The sequence below is a fragment of the Ailuropoda melanoleuca genome, chromosome 1 (genome assembly GCF_002007445.2).
Source record: "Ailuropoda melanoleuca isolate Jingjing chromosome 1, ASM200744v2, whole genome shotgun sequence".
NCBI classification, from domain to species: domain Eukaryota; kingdom Metazoa; phylum Chordata; class Mammalia; order Carnivora; family Ursidae; genus Ailuropoda; species Ailuropoda melanoleuca.
Window position 1 is genome coordinate 100,057,284 of NC_048218.1, and position 27,649 is coordinate 100,084,932.

At 35.3% G+C, this 27,649-nt stretch overlaps 1 protein-coding gene and 1 non-coding gene across 2 annotated transcripts in view; both read left to right on the forward strand.

Moving 5' to 3' along the window:
* Positions 1 to 27,649, forward strand: part of KPNA4 (karyopherin subunit alpha 4) — a 56,480-nt gene that overhangs the window by 18,792 nt on the left and 10,039 nt on the right. The window contains exons 2-13 of the mRNA XM_034663694.1: positions 4,129 to 4,173; positions 5,062 to 5,151; positions 5,262 to 5,291; positions 5,376 to 5,428; positions 7,423 to 7,518; positions 8,272 to 8,357; positions 13,576 to 13,662; positions 15,822 to 15,991; positions 16,085 to 16,129; positions 18,723 to 18,854; positions 23,701 to 23,829; positions 25,194 to 25,298. Coding sequence (XP_034519585.1) covers positions 4,129 to 4,173; positions 5,062 to 5,151; positions 5,262 to 5,291; positions 5,376 to 5,428; positions 7,423 to 7,518; positions 8,272 to 8,357; positions 13,576 to 13,662; positions 15,822 to 15,991; positions 16,085 to 16,129; positions 18,723 to 18,854; positions 23,701 to 23,829; positions 25,194 to 25,298 — 1,068 coding nt within the window. The remainder of the gene's footprint in view (positions 1 to 4,128; positions 4,174 to 5,061; positions 5,152 to 5,261; positions 5,292 to 5,375; positions 5,429 to 7,422; positions 7,519 to 8,271; positions 8,358 to 13,575; positions 13,663 to 15,821; positions 15,992 to 16,084; positions 16,130 to 18,722; positions 18,855 to 23,700; positions 23,830 to 25,193; positions 25,299 to 27,649) is intronic.
* LOC117795601 lies at positions 24,037 to 24,341 on the forward strand. The gene has a single exon (XR_004619678.1).

Here is a 27,649-nt window from a genome sequence, read left to right on the forward strand (position 1 = left end):
GCAGGGGTTTTGGGTTTTGTTTATTTTTTTATTCAAATATAATCAGCATACAATGTTATATTAGCTTCAAGTGTACAATATAATGATTCAACAATTCTGTACACTTTTCAGTGCTCACCATAAGTGTACTTTTAATCCCCTTCACCTGTTTTGCCCATCCCTCACCCAACTCCCTCTCGCCGCCAGCAGTTTGTTTTCTGTATTTTTTTGTTTGTCTCTTTGTTCATTTGTTTTGTTTCTTAAATTCCACATATAAGTGAAATCATGCTATTTGCCTTTCTCTGACTTCCCTTAGCATTATACTCTCTAGCTTCATCTATGTCATTGCAAATACCAAGATTTCATTCTTTTTTATGGCTGAATAATATTTCATTGTATATATATATACCACATCTTCTTTATTCATTTATTGATGGGCACTTGGGCCGTTGTCATAATTTGGCTGTTGGAAAGTAATGCTCCAGTAAACATAGGGTTGCCTGGATCGCTTTGAATTTGTATTTTGGGGGGTAAACATCCAGTAGTGGAATTCCTGGGTTGTATGATACTGCCATTTTTAGGTTTTTGAGGAACCTCCATACTGTGTTCTGTAGTGGCCACACCAGTTTGCATTCCCACCAGCAGTACATATGGGTCCCCTTTTTCCACATCCTCACCAACACTTGTTATTTCTTGTGGTTTCAATTTTAGCCATTCTCACAGGTGTAAAGTGATATCTCATTGTGTTTTTAATTTTCATTTTCTTGATGATTAGTGATGCAAGCAGCTTTTCATGTGTCTGTTGGCCATCCAGATGTCTTTGGGAAAATGTCCATTCAGGTTCCCTGCCCGTTTTTTAGCTGGATTATTTATTCTTTTTTGGTGTTGAGTTGTAGATGACATTTTTAAAATATATTTTGGATATTAACCCCTTATCGGATATGTCATTTTATCTTCTGTTCAGTAGGTTGCCTTTTTGTTCTGTTGATAATTTCCTTTGCAATGCAAAAACTTTTTATTCTGGTGTGGTCCCAATAGTTTAATTTTTTTTTTTGCTTCCCATGCCTGAGGGGACACATTGAGTAAAATGTTTCTATGGCCGATGTCAAAGAAATTACTGCCTACGTTTTCTTTCTGGAGTTCTATGGTTTCAGTTCTCACATTTAGGCCTTTAACCCATTTTGAGTTTATTTTTGTGTGTGGTGTAAGAAAGTGGTCCAGTTTCATTCTTTTGGTATTTTTAAAATACATATCCGTACCAAAACTCAAGTGGTCATCAAAAGTTCACTTAGAGATTGAATAAATTGGTGAAAAAATGAGGTGAAGATTTCTGCATATAGAAGATTACCCAGTACATTTTAAGAAGGAATAATATTTATTCCTTATCTTATTCCTTAGATACAGAATTTATGTTCTAGTGGGGAAAGGGTAAAAATTGGTCAAGTTTTATATAGCATCTTAGAATGTGATAAGTGGTATGGAGAAAAATAAGGCAGAGAAGAGGAATAGAGAGTACCCAGTGGGAGAGTTGCTGGATGGTTAGGAAGGGAAAGACCTTACCGTGGAGGTGACATTTGAAAGATGAGAATGAGCACTGCAGATAGTGAGGGAAGAGCGTTACAGCCTGAGGAATTAGCAGTAGCAATAATAGTAATAGCTAACACATACTGTTTTGTGCCGGAGCATATATTAACTTACTTAATCTTTATAGTATTCTATAAGATAGGTATTTTTACTATTCTCATTTTATAGATGACAAAACTGAGGCATTGAGAGCTAGTAAGTAGTATGGCTGAAAATTGAACCCAAGCATTTGGCTCTGGAGTCCATCCTTAGGAGTTGCTGTATAGTGTATTAGTGAAGGCCTTGAAGAGAGAGAATTTCCAGTGTGTTAGAGGAATAGCAAAGTTAGTGTAGATACAGCGCAGTGAATTGAGAGAATGATAAGAGCCGAGGTCTGAAAGGTGGTGATTGGAGAAGGGATTACGTAGGAAGATTTGAGTAGACTTAAACCATTTTAATGACTGGGTTTTTACTCCAAAATAGAGAGCTTTGATGGTTTTGAACAGGTGAGTAACATGATCTGACTGACTTTTTAGAAAGGTGTTCTTCACTGAGTCCTTCCTCAGAGTCTGTGGGTAGAATTCAGGAGGACCTAGAGACTTAGAAAAAATTACATCTTTATTTTCACTAACTTCTAACAGTGTTTCCTTCATTTAATAATGTAGCCAATAAACTTCAGTCGTAATTAAAGTTACTGTGACTTTTGCCATCACCAGTAAAGTATTATTGTTGCAGGAGATCCTGAAATATCATTTATGGTCAACATTACTTTAAAATTGTAGTACTTATTAGGCTCACTGTTAGATCCCACTTAATGTGATAATAAAGCACATATATTATAGTTTGTTTTTTCATATTTATATATTTTTTGACACCTATCAATATAATTGTTTTTCTTTGTAATCTTACGTATGTCTTAGGTCCATTTAAAAACTGTATGGGGGCTCCTGGGTGGCTCAATTGGTTAAGTGGCCGACTCTTGATACTCAGATATATCATGGGATCGAGCCCCTTGTTGGGCTCTGCGCTCAGTGTGGAGTCTGGGGAGATTGTTTCTCTCTCTCTGCCCCTCCCTCTGTTCATGCTCTCTCTCTCAATAAATTAATAAAATCTTTAAAAAAATAAATAAAAACACCATATGGCAGGTGTTTATTGATCTCACCAGCTTGTCAAAGGAGACTGTGGCACTCAAAAATTAAGATTCTCAGTAAGGATGGCTTTGGTTATTGTGATAACAACGGACTACAGAGAAGAAGGACAAGAGGAGAAAGAGGGGTACAAGTTAAGAGGCTTTTGCAGTAACCTAGGTGAGAGTTAATGGTGAGTTGGACCCCAGAGTAGGGGCAGAGAAGGTAGGGATATGTAATTGGATTTCAAATTAAGTTTTGAAGGTTGAACCACTAGGAGGATTTGGTACAATCAAATGTGTAACGTGAGAGAAAAAGAAGAATCAAGGATGGCTCTAAAGTTTTTGGTCTGTGCATCTGGAAGGATAGAATTGCCATTTGCTGAAAATCCCTTTGAAATTATCAGTAGATCTATAATGCTGGATATGTCATAAATTTTTTAAAGATTGGTTTATTTAAGAGAGCACACAAGGAGGGGGGGAATCTCAAGCAAACTCCTCACTGAGTGTAGAGCCTGTCATAGGGCTTCATCTCATGACTCTGAGATCAAGGATCGGATGCTTAACTGAGCCACCCAAGTGCCCCGTCATAAATTTTTTAAACAGTAACATAAGGCTTATAAAAATGATACAAAGAATAAAAGAACTCCTGGTCTCACCTCCCATATGAATCATGTGAGATGAGATAGAGTTATGTATGTTTGTTAAAAATTAAAAGTTTGGTTTTGGATATAAGTTTGAAATCTTTAATTAGACATATAAATATTGCTTTGTGACTTGCTATTTCTACTTATTATGCCCTGGCATACTCAGTCACTAGAAAGAATGAGGAAAACTATTGTTTCTGAAGGTTTGAATGTTTTACAGTAAGTGTGTATCCATATGTTAGGTAAGTTTAAAATGAGAAAAACACATGTTAAAAAATAAGAGAGTGGTTACAGTAAGTGATAGAAAAATTTTGTGGTCATTAGAAATAATGAAAAAGATCTGTATTATACCACCATGGAAGGGCTCTAAAATCTGTGAATTAAGTAAAAAAATAAGGTAAAGACAGAATAAATAGGTAAGTGTGTCAGAATCACAGTAAATCTAACACGCGTTTACCTTTAGAGAGAGACTAGATGGATAGGAAGACGACTCCCCTTCCTTTTAAGCAGTTGAATTTACTAACCTTGTTACATGTATTACCTCTTGAAGTGTCATGATTCATATGGGAGGTGAGCTTATGGGTTGGTTCTTTTATTCTTTGTATCTTTGTATTATAAATGTTATAGCTTTACATTTTTATATCTAATGTAGAAAATCATGTCTATAATAATCTTTATTATGAGTAAAATATGACTTTATTTATGACTAGAAGAAAATATTATGGGATATACATTAAAAAGTTAATAGTGGTTTTCTTGCGTGATGGAAATTGAGGTGATTTTTTTAAAATATTTTTCTTTAATTTCTTGTAGACTATGAGAAGACAACGAAATGAAGTTGTAGTTGAATTAAGGAAGGTGAGTCTGAGTAATACTGGGTACTTCCAAGCATAATTCTAACAATGTCACAGCATGTATAGAAGATACTAAGTGTATATTAATCCCAAGTGCCTACCATTTCTTTTCCTTTTGAAAACTGAAGGATTTTGGCTAAACTTAGGCAGTCTGTTGAAGTTGGCAAGATACAACTTGGCCACTCTCCAAAAATAGAGATAAACGAGTTATGTAGTGTTTTTTTTTCTGTAATCTTTAATAATCTATATAAAGTGAAAGTCTTACCTATACAGTTATACTAAATAGTTCTGCTATTTACAAGTGTAGTTATACCCTGAAAAGAACTTGTTCTACCTACAGATTTCATCAACTTTTCAAGTTTTAAAATAGGTTATATTTCATGTGTGTTAAAAAAAAAAAGTTATAGTTGGAAATAATCTTTAAATTTGTCCCACACATTTTAAGTGAAATTTAAGTGGCCCTTGATTTTTGTAAGGCATTGTTGATTTTTGTCTGATTTTGAACTGCCCAACTTTTGCTTTGACTTTGTTTTTAGGTGATAAAGAGAAGCTCCCAGATGATGTAGAAAATGGTTTAGTACTTTTAAATAAATATATATGTTTGGTTCTGGCTTAAACTGTACACTGTCTTTTTTTAATCAAAATTTTTTGGTTTTTTAGTTTGTTTTTACATAGTTCACGGTTCATTAAAAATGTAATATTTGGAGCTTGGGGCTCAAATTAGTGTTGCTTAAGTGTTTAAGTCACAATTTGGTTTAATTTTCTGTATTTGCATTTTACTTTTGAAAGGCACTTCCTATTTCAATTCGTAGGCACAGGATTCCCTATCCTTTGTACGAAACTAGCTTTCTTTTGACTAAAGTTCTTTTTTTGATTTTTTTTTTCTTTTAAGAATAAAAGAGATGAACATCTCTTAAAGAGAAGGAATGTACCACATGAAGATATCTGTGAAGATTCTGATATAGATGGTGATTATAGAGTGGTAAGTTATTGTTATTCTAGTAACTTAAAAACTACCAGGTAAAATTGTACATAAATATAGAATTTTAAGGTGACTTTTTAACTTAGTTTTCCCTTTAATTTTTTTCACAGCAAAATACCTCTCTAGAAGCTATTGTTCAAGTAAGTTGAGTTTTTTCCCCCCGTCTTCATTTATATTTCTAATTATTATGTATCTATATCAAAAATTGTTTTAATTTTTTATAGAATGCTTCAAGTGATAACCAAGGAATTCAGTTAAGTGCAGTTCAAGCTGCTAGGTAAGTTAAATTTTGACGACATACTTAAATTTTATAACTTACCCAGGAGTTCTGTTTGAGTTTTCACTGTATCACTGTACTGTCACTCGTTTTTAACTTTGTTGACAAACAGTAAATAACAGTCCATAAACCAACTACATTTACTTTAAAATTTTTTCTCTGATCGCGAGTATTAAAATTGGTAGGAGTTTTCTAAACTCACAAATAAATAAACTTAAGTTTCAGCTTACATAGTACATATGGATTCTAGGGAAGAGTTGTTTTGACAGGTTATTGCTATCAACTAGTAGAAAAACATTATTTATTAAAACTTCACTTTTTATTAACAGGTTTAATTTTATAAAAAGATTTTTCATCTCCTTCCTAGGTAGCTAATTCTTTTCACAATACCTATTTTAATCAAATAGTAAATTGAGTTATAAATTTACTGTAACAGTGTATAGGCAAGTAGATATTAAGATTTAGGGCTATAAAGTTTCCCAGTGTACTTCCAGATAGGAATATTAAGTTATTTTGCATATTTCTGCTGTGAAATCTATGTTTTAGAGGTGTATGCTCCTATATTTTAAGGGGAGAGCCAGAGAAACTTTTGAGACCTTTGTATTAATGAATAGGTTGGAGAAGGCATGGTTGTTTCATAGTACAATACAGGCTTTGCTTTCTATATTTAAAAATATAAGAATAATGCTCTGTATTATTAGTAGAACAGAGACACTTACATAATTGATCCTATTTATAGAATTTCATAGTGGGAGAAGATTTCAGTGGTCCATCAATATCTTAGCTAGTACATGAATCTTTTATTAAAAAAATTTATTAGAGTTTTCCTACTTTTGTGTGTTCATTTCAAGTGACCTAGAACAGATAGGAAAATTACAGAATTAACAGTGTTGCCCACTGTAGGTAAAAGAACTTCTTAGAGAGGTCTTGGTTATGTAGGAAGAAAATCAAGAAGTAGTCACATCTCAAAATGACAAATTAATGTTTATAGATAGAATGATTAAGAAATTGATACATTATGCTCACCATTTTCAGAGTTGATTATTTGAGTTTTAAAGGAGCTTTCCTCGACAAGGAAATCCTGAGACTATTTTAGGGGTATACAAGATCAAATCCATTTTCACAATAATACTAAGACTTTGCCTTTTTCTAATGTGTTAACAATTTACATTGGTGTTGGAAAAGCAACTGATTAAAACTTGATGGTACCTTAGTGCAAATCAATTAGTGGCACCAAAGTGGTTTCATATTATATTTTGTAGATACTGTATGCAGCATTGTGCACTCCAAAGAAAGAAGGCCATTTCTAAATCTTTAAGAATGTCCTCAGTGAAGTAGTAGAAAAATTTATTTTATTAAATTTGGAACCTAGATTAAGAAAGACTGGGTTATTTCCTACTTTGCACTAAGAATTTTGCCATGTACTGTGGAAAATATGGTTAAAAAGGATGTGGTATAATTCTTGCTATGCAGGAACTTTAGAACCTAATTGAGAAGGCAAAGGTAAATTAAAAATAGGGTGGTACTTAACAGCAAATATAAGCATATGCTGTGTAAATGTTCTTGGAATTCAGAGAGGATGTTGTGAAAACATACAAATTGAAATGGACTTTGAATAGATAGAGCTTGAATAGACAGAAAAGAGGGCATTCCAAGTGTGGGGAATAGGATGTGAAGAGCCTGGAAATGAGATTGAAATGGTGAGACAGACAACTGATCTGTTGTTGAATTACAGAGAATAACATTGGTTAGTTAGGTAAGATGAAGCCAACTTGTGGAGGGTTTAAGCTAGGGCAAGGAGGTTACATTTATTGGGTAGTAAATATGCAGCCATTCCTTGGTTTTTATAGGGGAATGATCTGATTAAGCTTTCATAAACATTGCTATGCAGGGTATTCAAATGGGTGAGAATTTGTGTAATTTCTATGTCAAATATGAATTTGAATTTAATTATATATCATTAAATTTCACCAGAGTATGTATATCTCTTACAGGAAGCTTTTGTCCAGTGATCGAAATCCACCAATTGATGACTTAATAAAATCTGGAATATTGCCTATTTTAGTCCATTGTCTTGAAAGAGATGACAAGTAAGTACATTATTTTAAAAAGTAATTTAGAATGTATCCTTTGCAGAAGATAAGATTTTCTAGTGGTTTGATCTTTAAAGAAAAATAAAAGGGCTGTAAGATGGAGTTGAAAAGATAGTGAAAAAACAGTGCAAGGTGTGTTTACACCAAGAGGTGAACATAAAGGCCAAAGAGGAACTTGAGAATGATCCATAGAACTTTTAAGCTTTGAAAATTGGCAGAAACTAGTTTGGCTAAGAAGTACTTGAGATAACTGTTTGGGTAGTTATATGCAGGTATCTTAGTAAAGAGTTTTTGGGTCACCTGGATGCCTCAGTTGGATAAGCATCTGCCTTCAGCTCAGGTCATGATTCCTGGGTCCTGGGATTGAGCTGCCTGCATAGTAGGGAGCCTGCTTCTCCCTCTCCTTCTGCCCCTCCCTCCCGCCCCCATCCCCTTCGTGTTCTTGTGCCCTCTCTCTCTCTCTCTTTCAAATGAAGAACTAAAATCTTAAAAAAAAAAAAAAAAAAAAAATTTTTTTTTTTTTTTTTACTAAAAATAGGTGGGATGCCTGAGGAAATTATATGCTTTTTATACTGAAGAGATATTATAAGTAGTCATTGGAGGTTTAAAAAAAGTGCTGGATGCATAGATACCTTTTAAAACAAAATATTTAATACTTTTAAAAATGCTTGAGGGGAGGAATGGTTGGTTGATAATAGATTTGGGTCAATGTGAAAATCCCTACTGTTTAAAATTATTTGTTCTTTGTAGTCCTTCTTTACAGTTTGAAGCTGCATGGGCTCTGACAAACATTGCATCTGGAACCTCTGAACAGACTCAAGCAGTAGTTCAGTCCAGTAAGTTGGTGATTAACAGATAAAATTGTGATTTCTAAAACAAATCAGTAAAAAAAAAAAAAAATAGTGATTGTCTTAAAAGAATAAAGCTATTTATATTATAAAATAGTAGCTACCCAATCACAGGGTAGTTGAAATAGGCCAACTTAAGTATGTTACTTTGATCTTGTTGTCCCAGTGACTGACATTTTCTATTTTCAAAAATTCATTTGATGCTAAACCTGAGAATATTTCCTAATCATAGTAGCAGATTACATTATTGTAGTTACACTTTACTTATAGAACATCATAGAAATAAAGGTGTTTTTCCCATTGCCATACTACCTCTTGGCCTCTCTTAATGAGATTTTCATCATTTGGTTTAGAGAAATCTTTTCTAAAGTAGTCCTGTTGAAAAATGGCTTGGAATTTTTTCATTGTTACTATAATAGGATTGTTTTTCTTTTATGTTCCAAGAGATGTAAGTGGGAAATTATTATTGGAAGTAATAACCTGAGTATATTGTTTTCATGAATACTATTTAATTCTTCTGTCAAAGAAATTCATAATTTTAAGAAGGTACTTTTAAAATGCTCTTCATATATGTGTAAGCAGTATACTTGTGTAAGCCTGTTAAAATCTTAAGCACTAATTTCTGCCTGATTTTAAAGAGGAACAAAGGTGTTATCCAAGTAAACATTTTATTATGTTGACATTTCTGTTGTAATATTACGTAGAATATTAATACTACCTTAAATCATGATAAAACTGGCTTAAATTTGGGTTTAAATGGGTTTTATTTTGGTTTTTTGGCTTTATTTTGTATAATTGACTATTCAGTAAATTTTATAATCTCAAGATAGTGTTTTACTCTCTCACTTTTTTCCTTTCTGTTTTATGTGCTTTTTCAAGATTAGAAGGAGGCTTAGAATTTATTTTAACACCACCAATCTGTCTTGTTTTACCAGATATAATAAATGAATGAATTATTTTTTGAGTGAAGCATGATTTATCTATATGTACTTAAATAGCATTTTTCAAAGTAATATCAGAAGAAAGAGAAAATAGAAGAATCATTTGTTCAGTGCAATAGTATTCTGTTTAGATACAGTCCTTTCTCTGTGTTTCCCATCCTTGTTATAAAGCAAGGATGCTATAAAGCAACAGAACCACTTTCTGATTCAGGAGGTCTCATGTGATACAGGAATCACTGGCCTGCCTAAAGACCCACGTGATGTTATTTTTTTTAATTGAGGTGTAAATTAGTCTTAGATATATGACATAATGACTCGAAGTGTATACAACAAGACATGATCACAAAAAGTCTAGTTTCCCTATTATATCAAATTACATAATATGCAGTACAATATTATTGACTACAGTCACCATGCTATCCATTTCATTCCCATGACTTACTTATTTTATGATTGGATGTTTGTACGTCTTGACCCCCTTCTATTTCATCCACCTCCCAAAAGCCCTCCCCTCTGACAACCATCAGTCTGTTCTCTGCATCTGTGAGTTTTTCTTTGTTCATTTGTTTTGTGTTTTAGCTTCCACATATAAGTGAAATCATACATTATTTGTCTTTCTCTTTTCTGACTTATTTCACTTAGTACCTCAAGGTCCATTGATGTCCTAATTAGAAGTATTTCATCTTTTTGGTAGTGGTTGAGTAGTATTCCATCGTGTGTGTGTACATACACACATCTTATCCATCCATCCATCGTTGGACACTGGTTGTTTCCATATTTTGGCTATTGTGAATAATGTGGTAATGAACATAGGGGTGCATATATCTTCAAAGGTTCTAAGTGGTTTCACCATAAATATCTTTGCTGAAAGCATTTTCCCTACATAACTAATTGGCCATAAGGCAATTTTGCTGTAAAAGGTATAAGAATAACTGGTTGACAGTTTGTCTTGATGGTTTGTTGCTTTCATCAGCTAGTTGACAGTTTGCTTTTATTTCTGCGTTGACACAGTACTTCCATTTTTATATTAAATAAATCTTAGCCCTCATAATAGTCTATACAGTGGCATAGAGTTTTGAACCCGCATTTCTCATAGAACTTTGGAACACCTGTCAATAGACGTGTGGTAATATGCTGAGAACAAACAACAGCGTAGAAGACTTTCACAGTGCAAAACAAAGCTGTTACAAATACGCATCCTTGTATTGAGAAACCGATACCTCTCTTAAGGAAGAAAGAAATTTTAGGAAAAAAAAATGAAAACATGTGATGCCAGACGAAGAGATGAATCAGCAAGCAAAAAAAAAAAAAAGTATAAAGTTATGAAAGAAAAACTTTGAGGACAAGTGCTTAGGTACAGTCTGCAAAATAAATTATTTGCATAGACTTGCATGAATCTACACACATTTTAAATGTATTCAAATGTTTTGTATTTTGCAGTAAAGTCTTGTTAATTTTGTTAATGCATTTTTCATGTTTTGTTATGTCCTTTTTAATGGATGCCCCTCTTATTTTTGTGATTTTTATCTTATATGGCATAATTGCCGTATGGCCAATTAGTTGTAGGGTGAAGATATTTGTGGCAAAGATGCTTATGGTGAGGGGCGCCTGGGTGGCACAGCGGTTAAGCGTCTGCCTTCGGCTCAGGGCGTGATCCCGGCGTTATGGGATCGAGCCCCACATCAGGCTCTTCTGCTATGAGCCTGCTTCTTCCTCTCCCACTCCCCCTGCTTGTGTTCCCTCTCTCACTGGCTGTCTCTATCTCTGTCAAATAAATAAAAAATCTTTAAAAAAAAAAAAAGATGCTTATGGTGAAAATACTGGGCACTATTCTTTAATCTGTTTTCATTTTCTTCAGATAAATACCCAGAAGTGGAATTACTGGATCCTGTATTTTTAGTTTCTGTGTTATTTTCCTCTATTTTTAGTTTTTTTTATTAGCTTCCATGCTGTTTTCCATAGTGGCTACACCAATTTATATGCCCGCCAGCAGTGCGTGAGGGTTCCCTTTTCTCCACATCCCGTCCAATACTTGTTATTTCTTGTCGTTTTGATTCTAACCATTCTGACTGGTGTGAGGTGATCTCTCACTGTGGTTATGATTTGCATTTCCCTGATGATTAGTGATGTTGAGCATCTTTTCGTGTGTCTGTTGGTCATGTGTATGGTAGTGCTTTCAGCACTTTGAATATATCATACCACTCCTTTCTGGCCTGCAAACTTTATGCTGAAAAATCTCCGATAGTCTTATGGGGTTTTTCTTGTATGCAACAAGTTGTTGTTCTGTTGCTGCTTTTAAGATACTCTCTTTAACTTTTGACATTTTGATTATAATGTGTCTTGGTATGGCTCTTTTGGGGTTCATTTTATTTGGAACTTTGCTGGCTTCCCAGATCTGGATATCTCTTTCCTTCCCCAAGTTAAGAAAGTTTTTAACCACTATTTCTTCAGATAAGTTTTCTGTATTTATCTTTCTCTCTTCTCCTTCTGGGACCCCATTATGGGAATGTTGTTCCACATGATGTTGTCCTGTAGGTCCCTTAAGCTATCTTCACTTTTTAAAATTCTTTTTTGTTTTGCTGCTCTGTTTAGGTGAGTTCTACTGCCCTGTCTTCCAGGTCACTGATCTTCTGCTTTATCTCATCTGTTGCTGAGTGCCTCTGTCTTTCAGTTCAGTTACCATGTTCTTCAGCTCTGTGACTTTTGTTTGGTACTTTCTTATATTTTCTGTTTGTTGAAATTTTTTCTGTCTTCATCCATTTTCTCCCGAGATTGGGGAGCATCTTTATGACCATTTTTTTGAACTCTGTATCAGGTAAATTATCTCCATTTCAGTAAAGTTTTTTTTCTGGGGTTTTATTTTGTTCTGTTCTTTAGTTTACTTATTTAACTTGACTTTCTGTGTTTGTTTTTATGTATTAGCTGAAACAGCTACCTCTTCCCGCCTTGAAGGAATGATCATAGGAAGACAGCATGTGTTTCAGTCAGCTGTCTGTGCTATACTTTGGGGGCGGTAGCCTGCCACAGATTGTTTCAACTCCTATGGAGCCCAGAAATGAAAATCACCATCCCTACCCCCAGCTGCCAGTGCCAAGCATTCAAGGGGCGTCCCTTAAGTGGACTTTGTGCTCCTGCCAGCTTTGGCAGGGCCACAAGGGCATCCCAGGCCAGGAGGATCCATCCCACTGGGTTTGGTGGGGTGGAGCTGTACCAGTGCTCTGCTCTGGAGAATGCAGGGGTGGTGCAAGTATCGCTAGCAAGGTAGAGTGTGTAAAATGTGGCACCTGCCAGCCCCCCCATCCCTGGAGAAGGTTCCAGCAGACCCTCATCCCTGAGGCAGATGCTTTAAACTTACTCAGTGAACCTCCTTAACATGCTGTAGGCACTTTTCAGCCCACTGCTTTTGTGCTGGATCCTGGGGCATCTGGGCAAGTAATCTCTGAGAGCGTAGTCCTGGTTTCCTATAGCCCTTTGGGCCTCTTGGACACTAGCCCTATTGGTTTTCAAATCCAGACGTTTTGGGAGTTTTTCTCTGGTGTAGGTCCCAAGGGTTTGGGTGCCTGATTTGGGGCTCTAACCCTTCGCTCCTGAAGGATGTGCTCCATATTTATTAAATCTCTCCTGCTTATAGGGCATGGCTTTGTTAGGACTGTAGTCTCTGCCTCTCCTGTCCATCTCAATGTGACCATTTTATCCTTTGTTGTAGAGGAACTGTTCAGCTAGTTCTGTAGAAAGCATTATTGTATATGTAGCTATAGATTTCGTGTGTCCATGGTAGAAGGTGAGGTCAGCCACCATCTTGAACTGCACCCTCTTGTTATTTTAAATTTCTTTATTAAAAAGTTACTTCAACAGTTGGAGTACCTTTTTTCCTCTAAATTTGAGAATAATGCTTGAATCTTTAAGGAATGAATTAATTAATGTATTTATTTTTAGGAATTGATTTTTAATTTGGAATTTTACTCAGGTTTAATTGTGAGTGAAAATTTACCAGCTTGATTTGATATTTTTATGTTAAAACTGTTATTTTAATGCTGAGTAAGTGGTTTGCTAATCAGAAATTTTATACTACAGTTATATATTTTTTAAATATATTTTTGATAGGTTCCTTTCTTTCTTCTTAGATTTCAGCAAAAAAAGATTGATTTTTGGTTTAGAGTATAGTATCTTCAATCCTTTTTTTTTTTTTTCAGTAATATTGAGATGTAATTAACCTCTGAGACTGTCTTTAAACTTAAATGTTAATTTATGTTTTCCTCCTTCAGATGCTGTGCCGCTTTTCCTGAGGCTTCTACATTCACCCCATCAGAATGTCTGTGAGCAAGCAGTGTGGGCACTGGGAAATATCATAGGTTTGTGTAAAACTTGTAATACTAGTCCAGCAATTGTTGTTATCACATACTGTGCAATAAAAATGACTACTAGTAGTTGAAAAAGAAAAATTGTCTTCTTCTGTACTGGTTTTTGTGAAATAATTTATAGAAATTATAGCTGTTTTACGTGTAGACCTATAGTAAACAGAATGAACGTTTTGTTGCTTGTGATACCCATAGTAGCTTTTTGTATGTAGTCAACTCTTTTTTAATTATACAGTCAACTCTTAATTATTTGAGTAACTATGAAATATGTATGTGGTAATAGATCTCCTCTCCCTCATTATGTTGATGGATCCATTTTATTCCTTAACTCTCTCCATTGTCATAGAAACTAATAAGAAAAAAGGAGGATGCACAACATAAACCAACAATTTTTCTCCATAATGACAGTTCTAAAAAGAGTCTTAATTGAAATTTTTACTATCCTGGATTTGAGTACAGTAAAATACACTAATGTTATCCATTATCATCATGACGTCATCATCCAGGAGGTGTTTGTAGCTTATAGACAGTGTCATTAAATGTTGAATACCATGATTACCCTACCTTTCAGGTTTTCTCTGACATAATTATAAGAAGAATAATTAAAGACAATTCTAATACTTCAAGATCTGTTTTTAAACTAGAGACAGACTTTACCCAAACTTAAAAATTTGAACTATCCTCCAGTGAGTGGAGAAAGGAAAAAATTTGGGGTGTGAACAGTATTATGTCCCTTGATGTTAAAGTTTATTGTTCTTGCATGGAAGTAGTCAATATTACTTTCATGTACCTCTTCTATATTACTCTTGGGGGCCAAGATAGAATGCAGGGGAAGGTTAGTGTTCCATAATTAGGAGTTTTAAAATGGGAGAATTTCTCTGTAAACTGTTCTTTGCATATGGTATATTGCTATTAGGAATGTTATCTTTTGTGTATACAGATTCCTTCACCCCTTTGCTTTTATACCAAAATTTAGATTTATAACTACTAATGCAGCATCTTGATCTTTGGTTTTTAATTCCAATGACATTGTAGAATAATTAGGATACATGGATGCCAAAAGAATAGGCATCTTTATCTCCAAATATTATAGTGCAAGGAAAAGGGTTTTCATTTATAGAATGTAATACTTAATATGGCTTTAATGCTAGAAATTACAGTGATGTTATAGATACAGAAATTACATTTAGCAGTTCTCTAAGACAGCGATTCTCAAACTTTAGCCTGTTTTCAAGAATCATATGAAAGGGCTTGTTAAAACCAAGAATTCTGGATCCACAGAGGCTGTTTAACAGATATCGATAGGGCCCAAAAATTACTGTGGGAACCACTGTTCTAGGGATATTGGTTTATCCCCTCCTTTTTTTGACATAGTTTTTTATTTTTTAATTTTATTTTGGACATAGTTTTTTAAATGTGTTGAGTAGGGGCGCCTGGGTAGCGCAGTCGTTAAGCGTCTGCCTTCGGCTCAGGGCGTGATCCCGGTGTTCCAGGATCGAGCCCCACATTGGGCTCCTCCGCTGGGAGCCTGCTTCTTCCTCTCCCACTCCCCTGCTGTGTTCCCTCTCTCGCTGGCTGTCTCCCTGTCACATAAATAAATAAAAAAAATCTTAAAAAAAAAATAAAAATAAATAAATGTGTTGAGTAATTTACAGTTAATACTTTTGATTCTCTAATAAGTATAAATTCTACAAATATTTTTTTCTAGTACTGGATCATAAGTATAGATTCTACAAATATTTTTTTCTAGTAGTATTTTGATATATATACATATATATATTTTTTAATTACATGAAAGTTTGTTAAACCGAGAGTACCACTGAGAGAGAAAATGAAAGCAACAGTTCTCTGCTCACAGAGCACTCTAGAGGGTCCTTAGGCTTCTAGTTTCAATGGCATAAAAACATAGGTGAACAATTTACAAACCTGAATATGTCAGTAATGTGCAAAAAATATCTTACTACTTTATGTTGCTTCTCTTGGCTCAGAGACCTAACATGAGAACTTGGTTATTGTTGTCTAAAACTTCTGTATAAAACTAAATAGCGTATCTAGTTAAAATACAGAAATCAGCATATTGAACCCAATGCTTTATGTTTTTTGAATTGCTTATTGTCAATGTATTTTATTGAGTTAATCACTCCTTCCTACAGGTGATGGGCCACAGTGTAGAGATTATGTCATAAGTCTTGGAGTTGTGAAACCTTTACTTTCCTTCATAAGTCCATCTATTCCTATAACATTCTTAAGAAATGTTACTTGGGTAATGGTCAACTTATGTCGCCACAAAGATCCGCCACCCCCAATGGAAACCATTCAGGAGGTAAACAGGTGTTTTGTGTTTGTTTTTTTGTTTTTAACTAAACTAGATACCATTGTGTATATGTTTATAAATGTATATATTTTCTCTCTTCAGATTCTTCCAGCTCTTTGTGTCTTAATTCATCACACAGACGTAAATGTGAGTATTTTTTATGTGTATAATATGTATGTCTAGGGCTGCCCCTATGACACAGGAAGAAAATGTTATACTGGACATAATGTTCAGGTACACTATTAGATTTTTCCATTTCAAGAGTTGTAATAATATAGCTTGCTATTACTATATTTACTTTGTGTTTGCCTGTATCACAAAATATAATTTACAGTGAAGCCTGACTGTATTTTGGTCTAGGCAATAACGTATGTGGAGAGTTGGGGGAGTTAAAACTTGTTTTGGAACTTCTTAAAGTTGCCTCTGTGTGTGTGTGTGTGTGTGTGTGAGAGAGAGAGCGCGCGCGCGTGCGCACGCGCATGCACGCAAGGGACAAAAACTCATTTTGGAAGTTCTTAAAGTTGCCAGTTAGTGATCTCCCTCACTAAAATTATATCACTGATTGGTTAAGAGCTTTTTCTGGTAAGCTCATTTTGTCGGCCTAGGCAGTATTTGAGAGAATACATGGGCCTAATAGTATTTCATTGTTGGAAAGATAAAAAAGAGCATATTTGTGCCTTTGTGTGTGGGTTTGTATTCATATGCACACACCGATCCAAGAACTTCATTGCTCTTTATTTTTACTGTATTTTTCCATCTATAATGACTTTGATAGTGGTTTCACGTGTTATAGAAAAAACTTGTAAATATCCAAACAAGAAAAAAATTAGTGCAGACTAGATTCTAAGCATAATAAATATACCTTATTCATTCTCACCAACACAGATGGCAAAGGAAAAACACCTCAGGAAGTATGAATGAGGTGGGAAACTGCTTATAAAACCGGCTTCACCATCATTGTGTTAGAAAAGCTAGGAATATGATGGGTAAAGGAAATCACAGGAATACAGTGCATAGCAACATTCAGGGACTTTGGTTCCTTAAAAACAGCTTGGTGTGATGACCAGTATTTGATAAGCTGCTTCATTCCTTTTCAGTTTCTAGGGTAATACCATTTTTCCAGGATCTCTCTAAAGCGTATGGAACAAGTTAAAGTTAGAGTTATACTCAAGCAGTGACATAATGTATAAAATTCATTAGATGAGCATGATCCTTGCTCTAAAGATATTTTGTTTTAGATCCTGATAGTCTAGAATCTTAAAAAAAAAAAAATATATATATATATATATATATATATGTATGTATGTATATATATGCTGCTATGGGGTTTGGCTCCTTAGTGCCAGGTATTTTTATTAAATTACAAATTTTAATATTTTACTTTTAAACGAGTTCCAAGGAAGATTAATCTCATAGTTTATACCTCTACTAAAAAACCAGACATCTTAGTTGACCTTATTCAGAGGTGTATTGTGTTCTTTCCACCTGTTTACCCCGGTCCAGCTGAGACTGTAATGCCATTTTTCTTGCTCTTAATATATCTTGAATTTTTCAAGCCAGTCTCATTGTTCTTCTTTAGTAGCATGTTTATGAAGTAGTTTACTGTACAATAATGTTTACTAAAAATACAGTCTTCTTGGGTAAGCACTTAGCAGCAAATTCTTAAACCAGACCGTGAAGGAAGTAAAAAATGAATAAAACTGCTTCCACAAACCATAAGTGAAACACTGAAATCACACTGCAGTTATAATTAGTAAATTTATCCTAGAATATTAACTTCGATATAAGAAGTATATATGAGGTCAAGTCTATTTAGATTGTGATTTTGATGTGAGCATATTTATGATGTTTGGTGTTGAGCCTTTAAAAAAATCGCATCTGGATTTTATGTACAGTCACAGAGAAGTAACTTGAAATTTTTTGCCTTTATCAACAAATTTTGGCATATGTTGGTATCTGGAAAAAAGATTTTAATTAATTTTTAGTATAATTTAATTACAGAGGTTTTTTTTATAAGTAGTTTTGGCAGATGCTGTAAATTATGCATTTTCTTTTTTTTTTTTTTTACCAGAACATTTTTTATTGTAGATCACACAGATTTGCTTTTAACGTTTTGATCTGCAGCTGTGGGACACTTCCGCTATGAGAAGTTGCCTCTAGTTTTATAAGGCAAAGCAAACTGGTTGGAAAAGATGAAACTGCTGTACTCCAGATACTGAAATATTGGCTTTAGACATACCTACATGATACCAATGATACTAGAAAACAACTTGAATGTATAAATCTAGCCCCGATGTTTTGAGTCACTGTGTATGTTGAATACATATAGTCTTTACAACTATATGTACTTACTACAATGTCTTTGGACCTGTTATGCCTCAGTGTGAGCATTTGAGAAACACAATGTCTTTTTCTCCTATTTCACGTACAGTATAGTGTGTATCTTAGTGAATTAAGACTGGATACTAAAAAAAAAACCCAAAAACTGGATACTAACCTGTGGTTGGGATCATAATTAACTGAAGCATCCTAAATATGGCTAAAAGATGGACATACTTGATGCAGACATTCGGAGATGATGATGATGTTGAATATTATAGAGCAGATTAAGATTTCAGTGAACTGAGGTGAGATAAGAAAGGAAGAAAGAAGGTAGTGAAACAGATTTGTCTGTATAGTTAAGAATTATTAAAGTGAGAAAATATTCAAAGGCTGTTCGAATTTTCATTTTATCCATTAGATATTGGTAGATACGGTCTGGGCCCTCTCTTACCTTACTGATGCTGGCAATGAACAGATACAGATGGTGATAGACTCTGGAATAGTCCCTCACTTGGTTCCTCTGCTCAGCCACCAGGAAGTTAAAGTTCAGGTGAGTTGTTGTTGACAGTAATATAAGGTGTTTTGTTTTGTTCACCACTAATTTGCTTTAAGCATGGCATTCAGAAATGGACAACTTCATTAGTTCATAGTATATTTCTAGCCTAATAGCACGTCTTTTTTTAAATCTTTTTTTCTTTATTGAAGTATAGTTGGCACACAATGTTACATTAGTTTCAGGTGTACAACATAGTGATCCAGCTTCTCTATAAGTTACGCTGTGCTCATCACAAGAGTAACTACCATCTGTCATAATATAATGCTATTACAATACCACTGACTATATTCCCTATGGTATACTGTGTATTCCGTGACTTACTCATCAAATTACTGGAAGCCTCTATCTCCCACTCCCCTTCACCGATTTTGCCCATCCCCCTACCCCCCTCCCCTCTGGCAGCCATCAGTTTGTTCTCTGTATTTATGGGTCTGTTTCTGCTTTTTGTTTGTACAGTTTGTTTTTTAGATTCCTTATATAAGTGAAGTCATATGGTATTTTTCTTCCTCTGACTTACTTCACTTAGCATAATACTCTTTAGGTCCATCTGTGTGGTTGTACTTGGCAAGGTCTCTTTTTCTTTATGGTTATTATTCCTGCACACACACACCACGTTTTTATCCATTCATCTATTGATGGACACTTGGGTTGCTTTCATATCTTGGCTATTGTAAGTAATGCCACAGTAAACATAGGGGTGCATATATCTTTTTGAAATAAGAACATACCTTTGAAAAGAGTGAGGTATTATATCCCTATTTTAAAGATGGAGAAAATGAGGTACGATAACTATAAGTCAACAAGAACCTTTCCCCCTTCCCCCTCCCTTTCCCCACACCCCACCAAAAACCCCACCCCCAGGGCATCTCCTTTGTAAATTACTGATTTCTAAGGTAGACCTAGGAAATTCATATGGTAACTTGGGTGGCATCTGAAACAAGCACTAATACTTTATTTTTTTCTATTCTTATTTTTTTCATTTTTCCTACTCTTTTCCTTTTCTCCCCTCTTTATTTTTTTTTTTTTTTAACTATACTGCTCTGAGCAAGCTTAGTTAATGCATAGTTTCATTGCCACTGTGATAAAGGCTTTATACTGAAATATTCTGCCTAGGGGCTTCCTAAATTGTTTCCTTTTAGTTATTTAAAATCCTTTTTAAATGGGGCACCTGGGTGGCTCAGTCAGTTAAGCTTCTGGCTTCATCTCAGGTCATGATCTCTGGGTCCTGGGTCCTGGGATCAAGCCACTAGGCCATTCCTTGCTCAGTGGGGAGTCTGCTTGTCCCTCTCCCTCTTCTGTCTGTCTCTCTCTCAAATTTATAAGTAAATAAAATCTCTTTTTAACTTTTGTTTTATCCTTTTATTATTTTTAAATCCTTCCACATAAATATTTAACCCAGACTACATCTAAAAAGACCCATAAAAGAGAGGGTGAGAAGTTCACACAAATATTATAAGCAGTAACTGTCAGACTGCATTGGTAAAGGGAGATACAGCAAGCTTTCCTTATCCTTCTGAGGTTAATAGTATGCTTTAATCATATGATGACTTATAGTCTGTTCAGCAATAGCATAAGGAAAACCGTTAACCTAATTCACTCTTTCTCAACCCTGGATGGACATTAAAATCAACTATGAAGCTTGAAGAAAAAAAAATTGTATTTCCCTTGCTTGACCCCTAGAGATTCTGTTTTAGTAAATCTGGGATATTTCCTAGAAACCTGGGCTTTAAAAAGCACTTCAGATGATAGTCATGTACAGTTGGAATGGAGAACACAGACCTTAAAATTTAAAGCAGTTTAAGGAAAGAGGGAACACTTAGCTGAATACAGGAATAGAATAGTTTGCCATTGAGTGGTATTTTTGGCACGTTTAAAATATTTTAATAGGGCACCTAGCTGGCTCAGTCAGAGGAGCATGCGACTCTTCGTCTCAGGGTAGTAAGTTTAAGCCTCATGTTAGGTGTAGAGATTACTTTAAAAAAAAATAAACTTTTAAAAAATTAATAAAATAGGGGCACCTGGGTGGCTCAGTCATTAAGCGTCTGCCTTCGGCTCGGGGCGTGATCCCAGAGTCCTGGGATCAAGCCCCACATCAGGCTCCCTGCTCTGCTGGGAGCACTGGGAGCCTGCTTCTTTCTCTCCCACTCCCCCTGCTGTGTTCCCTCTCTCTCTGGCTGTCTCTATCTCTGTCAAATAAATAAATAAAATCTTTTAAAAAAATGAATAAAATATACTAGATATTTATCATTAAGTTTGTATTTCTTAAGTGTGGTGCTTATGTCTTGGTATGGGTATCTGGTTTGTTTTTGGTTTCTTTTTTCAGAATGCATCGTTTTAATACTGGATTTCATTCAGAAATAGGGTTGGAATTTTTCTTTAACAGCTCTCAATGTTCTGTACTTTACATGATAACTAGTGTTTCTAAAATTTTTTCAACTTTAACTCCATAATTTAGGGAAAGAGAATAGTTGTAATGAACCACCATGTAGGTTTCCTCTATATCCCTACTCACTCCCTCCCCCCAAATTATTTTGACATCCCAGATAGCAAATAATTTCATCCAGCTTCTCTTAAAAATGAAGGCTGTGTTTTTACATAATCATAGTACTATTAGAGTATTTTTTTTAATTTTAATATTAAAACGCAGTCAGTATCCAGATTTTACTGATTGCTTCATATTTTTTCAGTTTGACTAAATCAGTCTCCAGACAAGGTTGACACCTTGCATTTGGTAACTTTGTCTTTATGTTTCTGTTACTCTTCAATTTTATTTTTCTTTCCCCTTTTAAATTTATTTGTTAAAGAAGCTGTGTCACTACAAAACATTTTTAAAAGACATTAAAGAAGAGCTAAATAAATGGAAAGACACCCATGTTCATAGATTAGAAGACAGTGTTGTTAGGATGGCAGTGCTCCCTCAAATTTACCCACAGGTTAACTGCAGTTCCTGTTGGAGCACCTGGGTGGCTCAGTTGGTTAAGCATTTGCCTTTGGCTCAGGTCATGATCCTTGGGTCCTGGGATGGAGCCCTGTGTTAGTCTCCCCACTCATTCTCTCTCTCTCTCTCTCTCAAATAAATAAATCTTTAAAAAACAAAAAAAGACTCCAGATATAAACCCATGCATTTATGATCAGTTGGTTTTCAACAAAGGTGCCAAGAAAATTCAATTAGCAAAGAACAGTCTTTTCAACATATGGAGCTGAAACTGAATGTCTACATGTAAACAAATGAAGTTAGACCCCTATATATAAAAATAGTGCAGAGTAGATCAAACACCTAAATATAAGAGCTAAAAGTGTAAACCTCTTAAAAGAAAACATAAGCATAAATTTTCATGACCTTGGATTAGGCAGCAATTTTTTAGATATGATACAAGCACAAGCAACCAAGGAGAAAAATAGATAAATTGGACTTCACCACAAATAAAAACTTGTGCTTCTAAGGAGACCATCAAGAAAGTGAAAAGACAGCCCACAGAATGGAAGGGAGTATTTGCCAATCACGTATCTGCAAAGGGACTTGTATCCAAAATACATAAAGAATTCTTACAACTCAACAATAAAAAGACAATCCCATTAGAAATTGGCAAAACATTTAAATAGAGTTATCTGGAGAAGACATACAAATGGCCAGTAAGCACATGAGATGATGTTCAGTATTACTAGTCATGAGGGAAATGCAAATCAAAGCTGCAGTGAAACACCGCTTCATACACACCGGGATGGTATAATCAAAAAGACGTTAACAAGTTTTGGCAAGGTTGTAGAGAGAGTGGAATCCTTATACACCTATAGAAATGTAAAATGGTACAGCCTCTTTGGAATACACTGTGATAGTACCTCAGAAAGTTAAATACAGAGTTACTGTATAACCCAGCATCTTCCACTCCCAGGTACATATGTACCCAAGAGAACTGAAAGCACATGTTCACCCAAAACTTGCACACAAATGTTTATGGCACTGTTGTTCATAATAGCCAGTGAAAACCAAATGTTCATCCACTAATGAATAGGTAAATAAATACAATCCGCTTACATATAAGTGGAATATTATTTGGCCGTGAAAAGGAATGAAGTATCATGCTACGACATGAATGGACCTTGAAAGCATCACGTTAAGTGAAGGAAGCCAGACAGAAAAGGACACCTACTGTCTAATTCCAATTATATGAAATGTCTGGAGTAGGCAAATCCACAGAGACGTTTCAGGCATAGTAGCTGTCAGGAACCCCCCCCCCAGGGGTGAGGGAAATGAGAGTGACTACTAATGGGTACAAATACCCCTTTTTGATGTGATAAAAATGTTCTGGAATTATGTATTATGGTTGCACAACTTTGAATATATAAGAACCACTGAATTCTACACTTGGAAAGGGTGAATTTTTTGTTAAATTGCATCTCAACTGAGGGGGAGAAACTGAGTCATTTGTCTTGTAAATGTTAAAGCTAGCCCCCAAAAAGCTTTAACTTGACATGACCTAATAACAGCTAAAAAAAAATTTCTGATAATTCAAATTCATATGACAGTGAAATCTCATACTAAGCAGGGTCCCGCTGTCCTTCAGAAGAGCACTGTGTTTTTGTTTGGAATAAATTGAAGCACTGAAGCAAAAATCTAAAGTACTTATTGTCTGTATGGCCCTAATTACTATCCAAAATTATCCTTATTCGTTTGTATATTGACAATTTTCTACAATAGCGTAAGCTCCATAACCCTGTCCTATTCACTCTTCTGTTCCTAAATCGGTATCAGACACAACTTGCTCAAAAACAGTAGGTTGGCATGAATGAAAGAGTGTATCTTTCATAAAAGAACATCTCATTAAGTCTTTTGTTTCAGACTGCAGCACTTCGAGCTGTGGGCAACATTGTTACTGGAACTGATGAGCAAACACAAGTAGTTTTGAACTGTGATGCTCTTTCACACTTCCCAGCACTTCTGACACATCCCAAAGAGAAAATTAATAAAGTAAGTATTTTTAAATACTACTCAATAAGTAACACATTAAGTATCCGCAGTTTTCATTTGTAAAATTAGGGATTCAGAAGTATCTATAATGATTATTAATATAAACTGTTATTTAGACATCAAGGGAAGATGAGAGTATTTTGTTCATGGACTTATATGATTTTCTGTATATAAAACCAGTTGTAAACAATGCAAATTTGGCTCTCTTGGAAATGATGAAATAGAGATAATTGGGTGTTGAATGTTGTGTGACTGGAAAATTTTAATGTGTGAGTTTAGTAAGTTTAATATTTTATAGATAATAGAATGTGTGTGTGTGTGTGTTCATGGAGGCTATTGAAAGGGGGCACTGATTGGTGATGCTGATATTGGAGTGCATCTGAGGCTGTTGTAGAAATACATGGGCTGTTGATTACAACATTGCCGATGATTATAACCCAAGAACAGCTCACCTAAGTAGCCTAGCACCCTAAAATCTCTAACAGGTTCATGAAACCTGTGATCTGATCCAAAGAGCCTACTTCACATTAGCTGATGCTAATAGTTTTGGGAATAAAATTTGTTTACTAATTTCTCTTTAAATAAAGAAAATGTTTCCCTTTACATTGATTAATGTAATAAATTTATTGTGTCTGGTAAATGACAGTAATATTCTCCATAGGATATGAGGTTGATATTTTGTCTTATTTTCATGCTGACTGGTCTCAGTGTACATTTATTGTCTGTGAAACTTGTGAAACACTTGACTACCATCATCTTGGCAAAAGCAGTAAGCACCACTAAAGTGTAAAGGGTAGCATAAAAAGATCATTAAGGTAGACCAGTGAAGCAATCAAACATCTGGTTCCATTTCAACTCTTGAGAGAAATGGTGCAGTGAATGACTTACCGATAAGTGTACCAAAACAACCCACTATTTCAATATTCACGTCTCCATTATCATGGATAATTGAGATTTACCAACTTTGGCTAGCATTCTTGATCACAATAGAATAGAGAATAACGCACATTATGTGAGGGGGATGCTGAATCTCATTTACAGTAGTTTTGGGATTTGTATCTGTATTACAGCTCCTGGATTCCTGAGTATTCAGACAAGCTTCTTTTGAGTCTTATGTTTGGGAACAGTGCTTTCAAGAATTTTTCAGAAGGGTTTGTTCATTATGACTTGGGTTAGGGCCATTTACAGTTTGTTCAAAGAAAATATGGAAGGTGGGGGGATAGAGGAGTTAAGATTCCTGAAAGTTTTATTATGGAACTCATTCTATAATAAAATCATTTGGACATTGTACAAATGTAGTGAATTTAGTTCAGATGCAGATTTTAATTTTTAATGAGAAATATTAAAGGGGTCTTGTTCTGCAGGAAGCAGTGTGGTTCCTCTCTAACATCACGGCAGGAAATCAGCAGCAGGTTCAAGCAGTAATTGATGCCAATCTTGTACCAATGATAATACACCTTTTGGATAAGGTAAGAAAATCATCTTGTATATAATTTAAGAGGAAAAGGATTTAAGTTTAACAAATTATGTGAATATATGCCTCTGCTTGTTTAGTTAGAACCTATACAGCGGCATTAATGCTACGGTAGAGTAGTAGTAATGTGAAAACTTTGAACCTAGCAGTGTTTATATATAAAAAACGTTTCTTTTTAGGAACCCCTGACCCTTCTTCTGTATCATTCCTTTACCAATATTACCATTATCCTGGGATTTATTAAAAATGCATCATTATTTTGGGGCGCCTGGGTGGCACAGCGGTTAAGTGTCTGCCTTCGGCTCAGGGCGTGATCCTGGCGTTGTGGCGTCGAGCCCCACATCAGGCTCCTCCGCTGGGAGCCTGCTTCTTCCTCTCCCACTCCCCCTGCTTGTGTTCCCTCTCTCGCTGGCTGTCTCTGTCTCTGTCGAATAAATAAATAAAATCTTTTAAAAAAAATTTCTTTAAAAAAACATCATTATTTTAAAAAACACGTTATTACTGATGATAACATTCAAAATCATAATTATTACTGCTGATTATAAATGCTTACGTATTGTTGTCATCACTCCACATCTATTACTTCATGTAATACTGCAACGCCATGAGCTTAAGAATTATCCCCTTTTGACAGATGAAGAAAATATGGTAAGACAAATAATTGCCCAAAATCAAACAGCAAGTAAGTGTGCTGTTTAATCGAATGCTGTATCATCTCTCCTGCTTTACATTAACATATGGGAAAGACCATTTAAAATGTCACAGTCACAGCATGAGGGTTTTTTCTGAACATTGATCTGTAATTAAAGAGAAGAACACTCTCTTTTTTCCCTCCATGTTTTCTACAAACTGGTAATACAGGTTTCGTTTACCTATAAACTGGTAGATCTGTTCAGGCAAGGCTTCACGCACTACTCTGTATTTCCTAATGATTCACATCAGAAGACATATACTGTTTGTCCTATATCTCCAGATGTCCTACATCTGTCCTCTTCAGATTGATGAGTGAGCTCAGGTGTTATGAGCCTACTCCAGCTGATTGTTATAAACCTATCCATCAGTCTTTGCCTAGTGGTTTTCCGGTAGTCATTAATGATCATTGCGTGGATCCCTAATTTTACGAGGAACTGCAAAATGGTGACTTTCTAATTCTGTCATTCTTTATATATTAACTGTGATTTTTCAATAAAAAGCTTTTTTCTTTATCAGCTATTGGTTTACTCTGAAATATGTTTCATATAAGAAAGGCAAGATAGGGGCGCCTGGGTGGCACAGCGGTTAAGCGTCTGCCTTCGGCTCAGGGCGTGATCCCGGCATTACGGGATCGAGCCCCCCACGTCAGGCTCCTCTGCTGGGAGCCTGCTTCTTCCTCTCCCACTCCCCCTGCTTGTGTCCCCTCTCTCACTGACTGTCTCTGTCAAATAAATAAATAAAATCTTTAAAAAAAAAAAAAAAGGCAAGATAAATTCTTATTATCACTTTGTTTTGTTTTGTTTTGGGGGGTGTGTGTAGGCTTAAGTAGGCTCCATGCGGGACTTGAACTCACAACCCTGAGATCAGAACCTGATCTGGAATGAAAAATCGTAATGTCTAACTGACTGAGTCACCCAGATGGCCCATTATTCACTCAGTTTTTAAAATAACATCATTCCCTAACAACTTCAAAAGGATACCAGGGGGGAATTTTTAGTGTCATTAGGAAATTATGAACTTTCATATATATATATATTTTGTAAGTTTTAGTCCATTGTAGTTATTTTTTCTGAAACTCAGATTTTCCCTAACCAATGGGAACCTCTTAAATTTATCACCTGTGTCTTTTTTACATCACCCCAGTAGTTTTTGAGAGCTTCCTAACTTTTGAATATGACACAGTTCTCTAGCTTATGTTATGTATTTCCTGACCTAGACTCTCCAGGGTGTCCTTTTAGGTGGTAGATAGTATTTAAAGATCATAGGTCATGGGACACCTGGGTGGCACAGCAGTTAAGCGTCTGCCTTTGGCTCAGGGCGTGATCCCGGCGTTATGGGATCGAGCCCCACATCAGGCTCCTCCACTATGAGCCTGCTTCTTCCTCTCCCACTCCCCCTGCTTGTGTTCCCTCTCTCGCTGGCTGTCTCTCTGTTGAATAAATAAATAAAATCTTTTTTAAAAAAATAAATAAAGATCATAGGTCAGTCCCTAAGGATGATAGTTGCTACAAGGTTGTCATTTTTTTTCTAGGCCTGAGTGAACAAAATGGGTGATAATGTGTTTGGTTTTGTTTTTTGAAAACAGAAAGTAGGGGTGCCTGACTGGCTCAGTCAGTAGAGCATGCAATTCTTGATCCTCAGGTTCATGAGTTC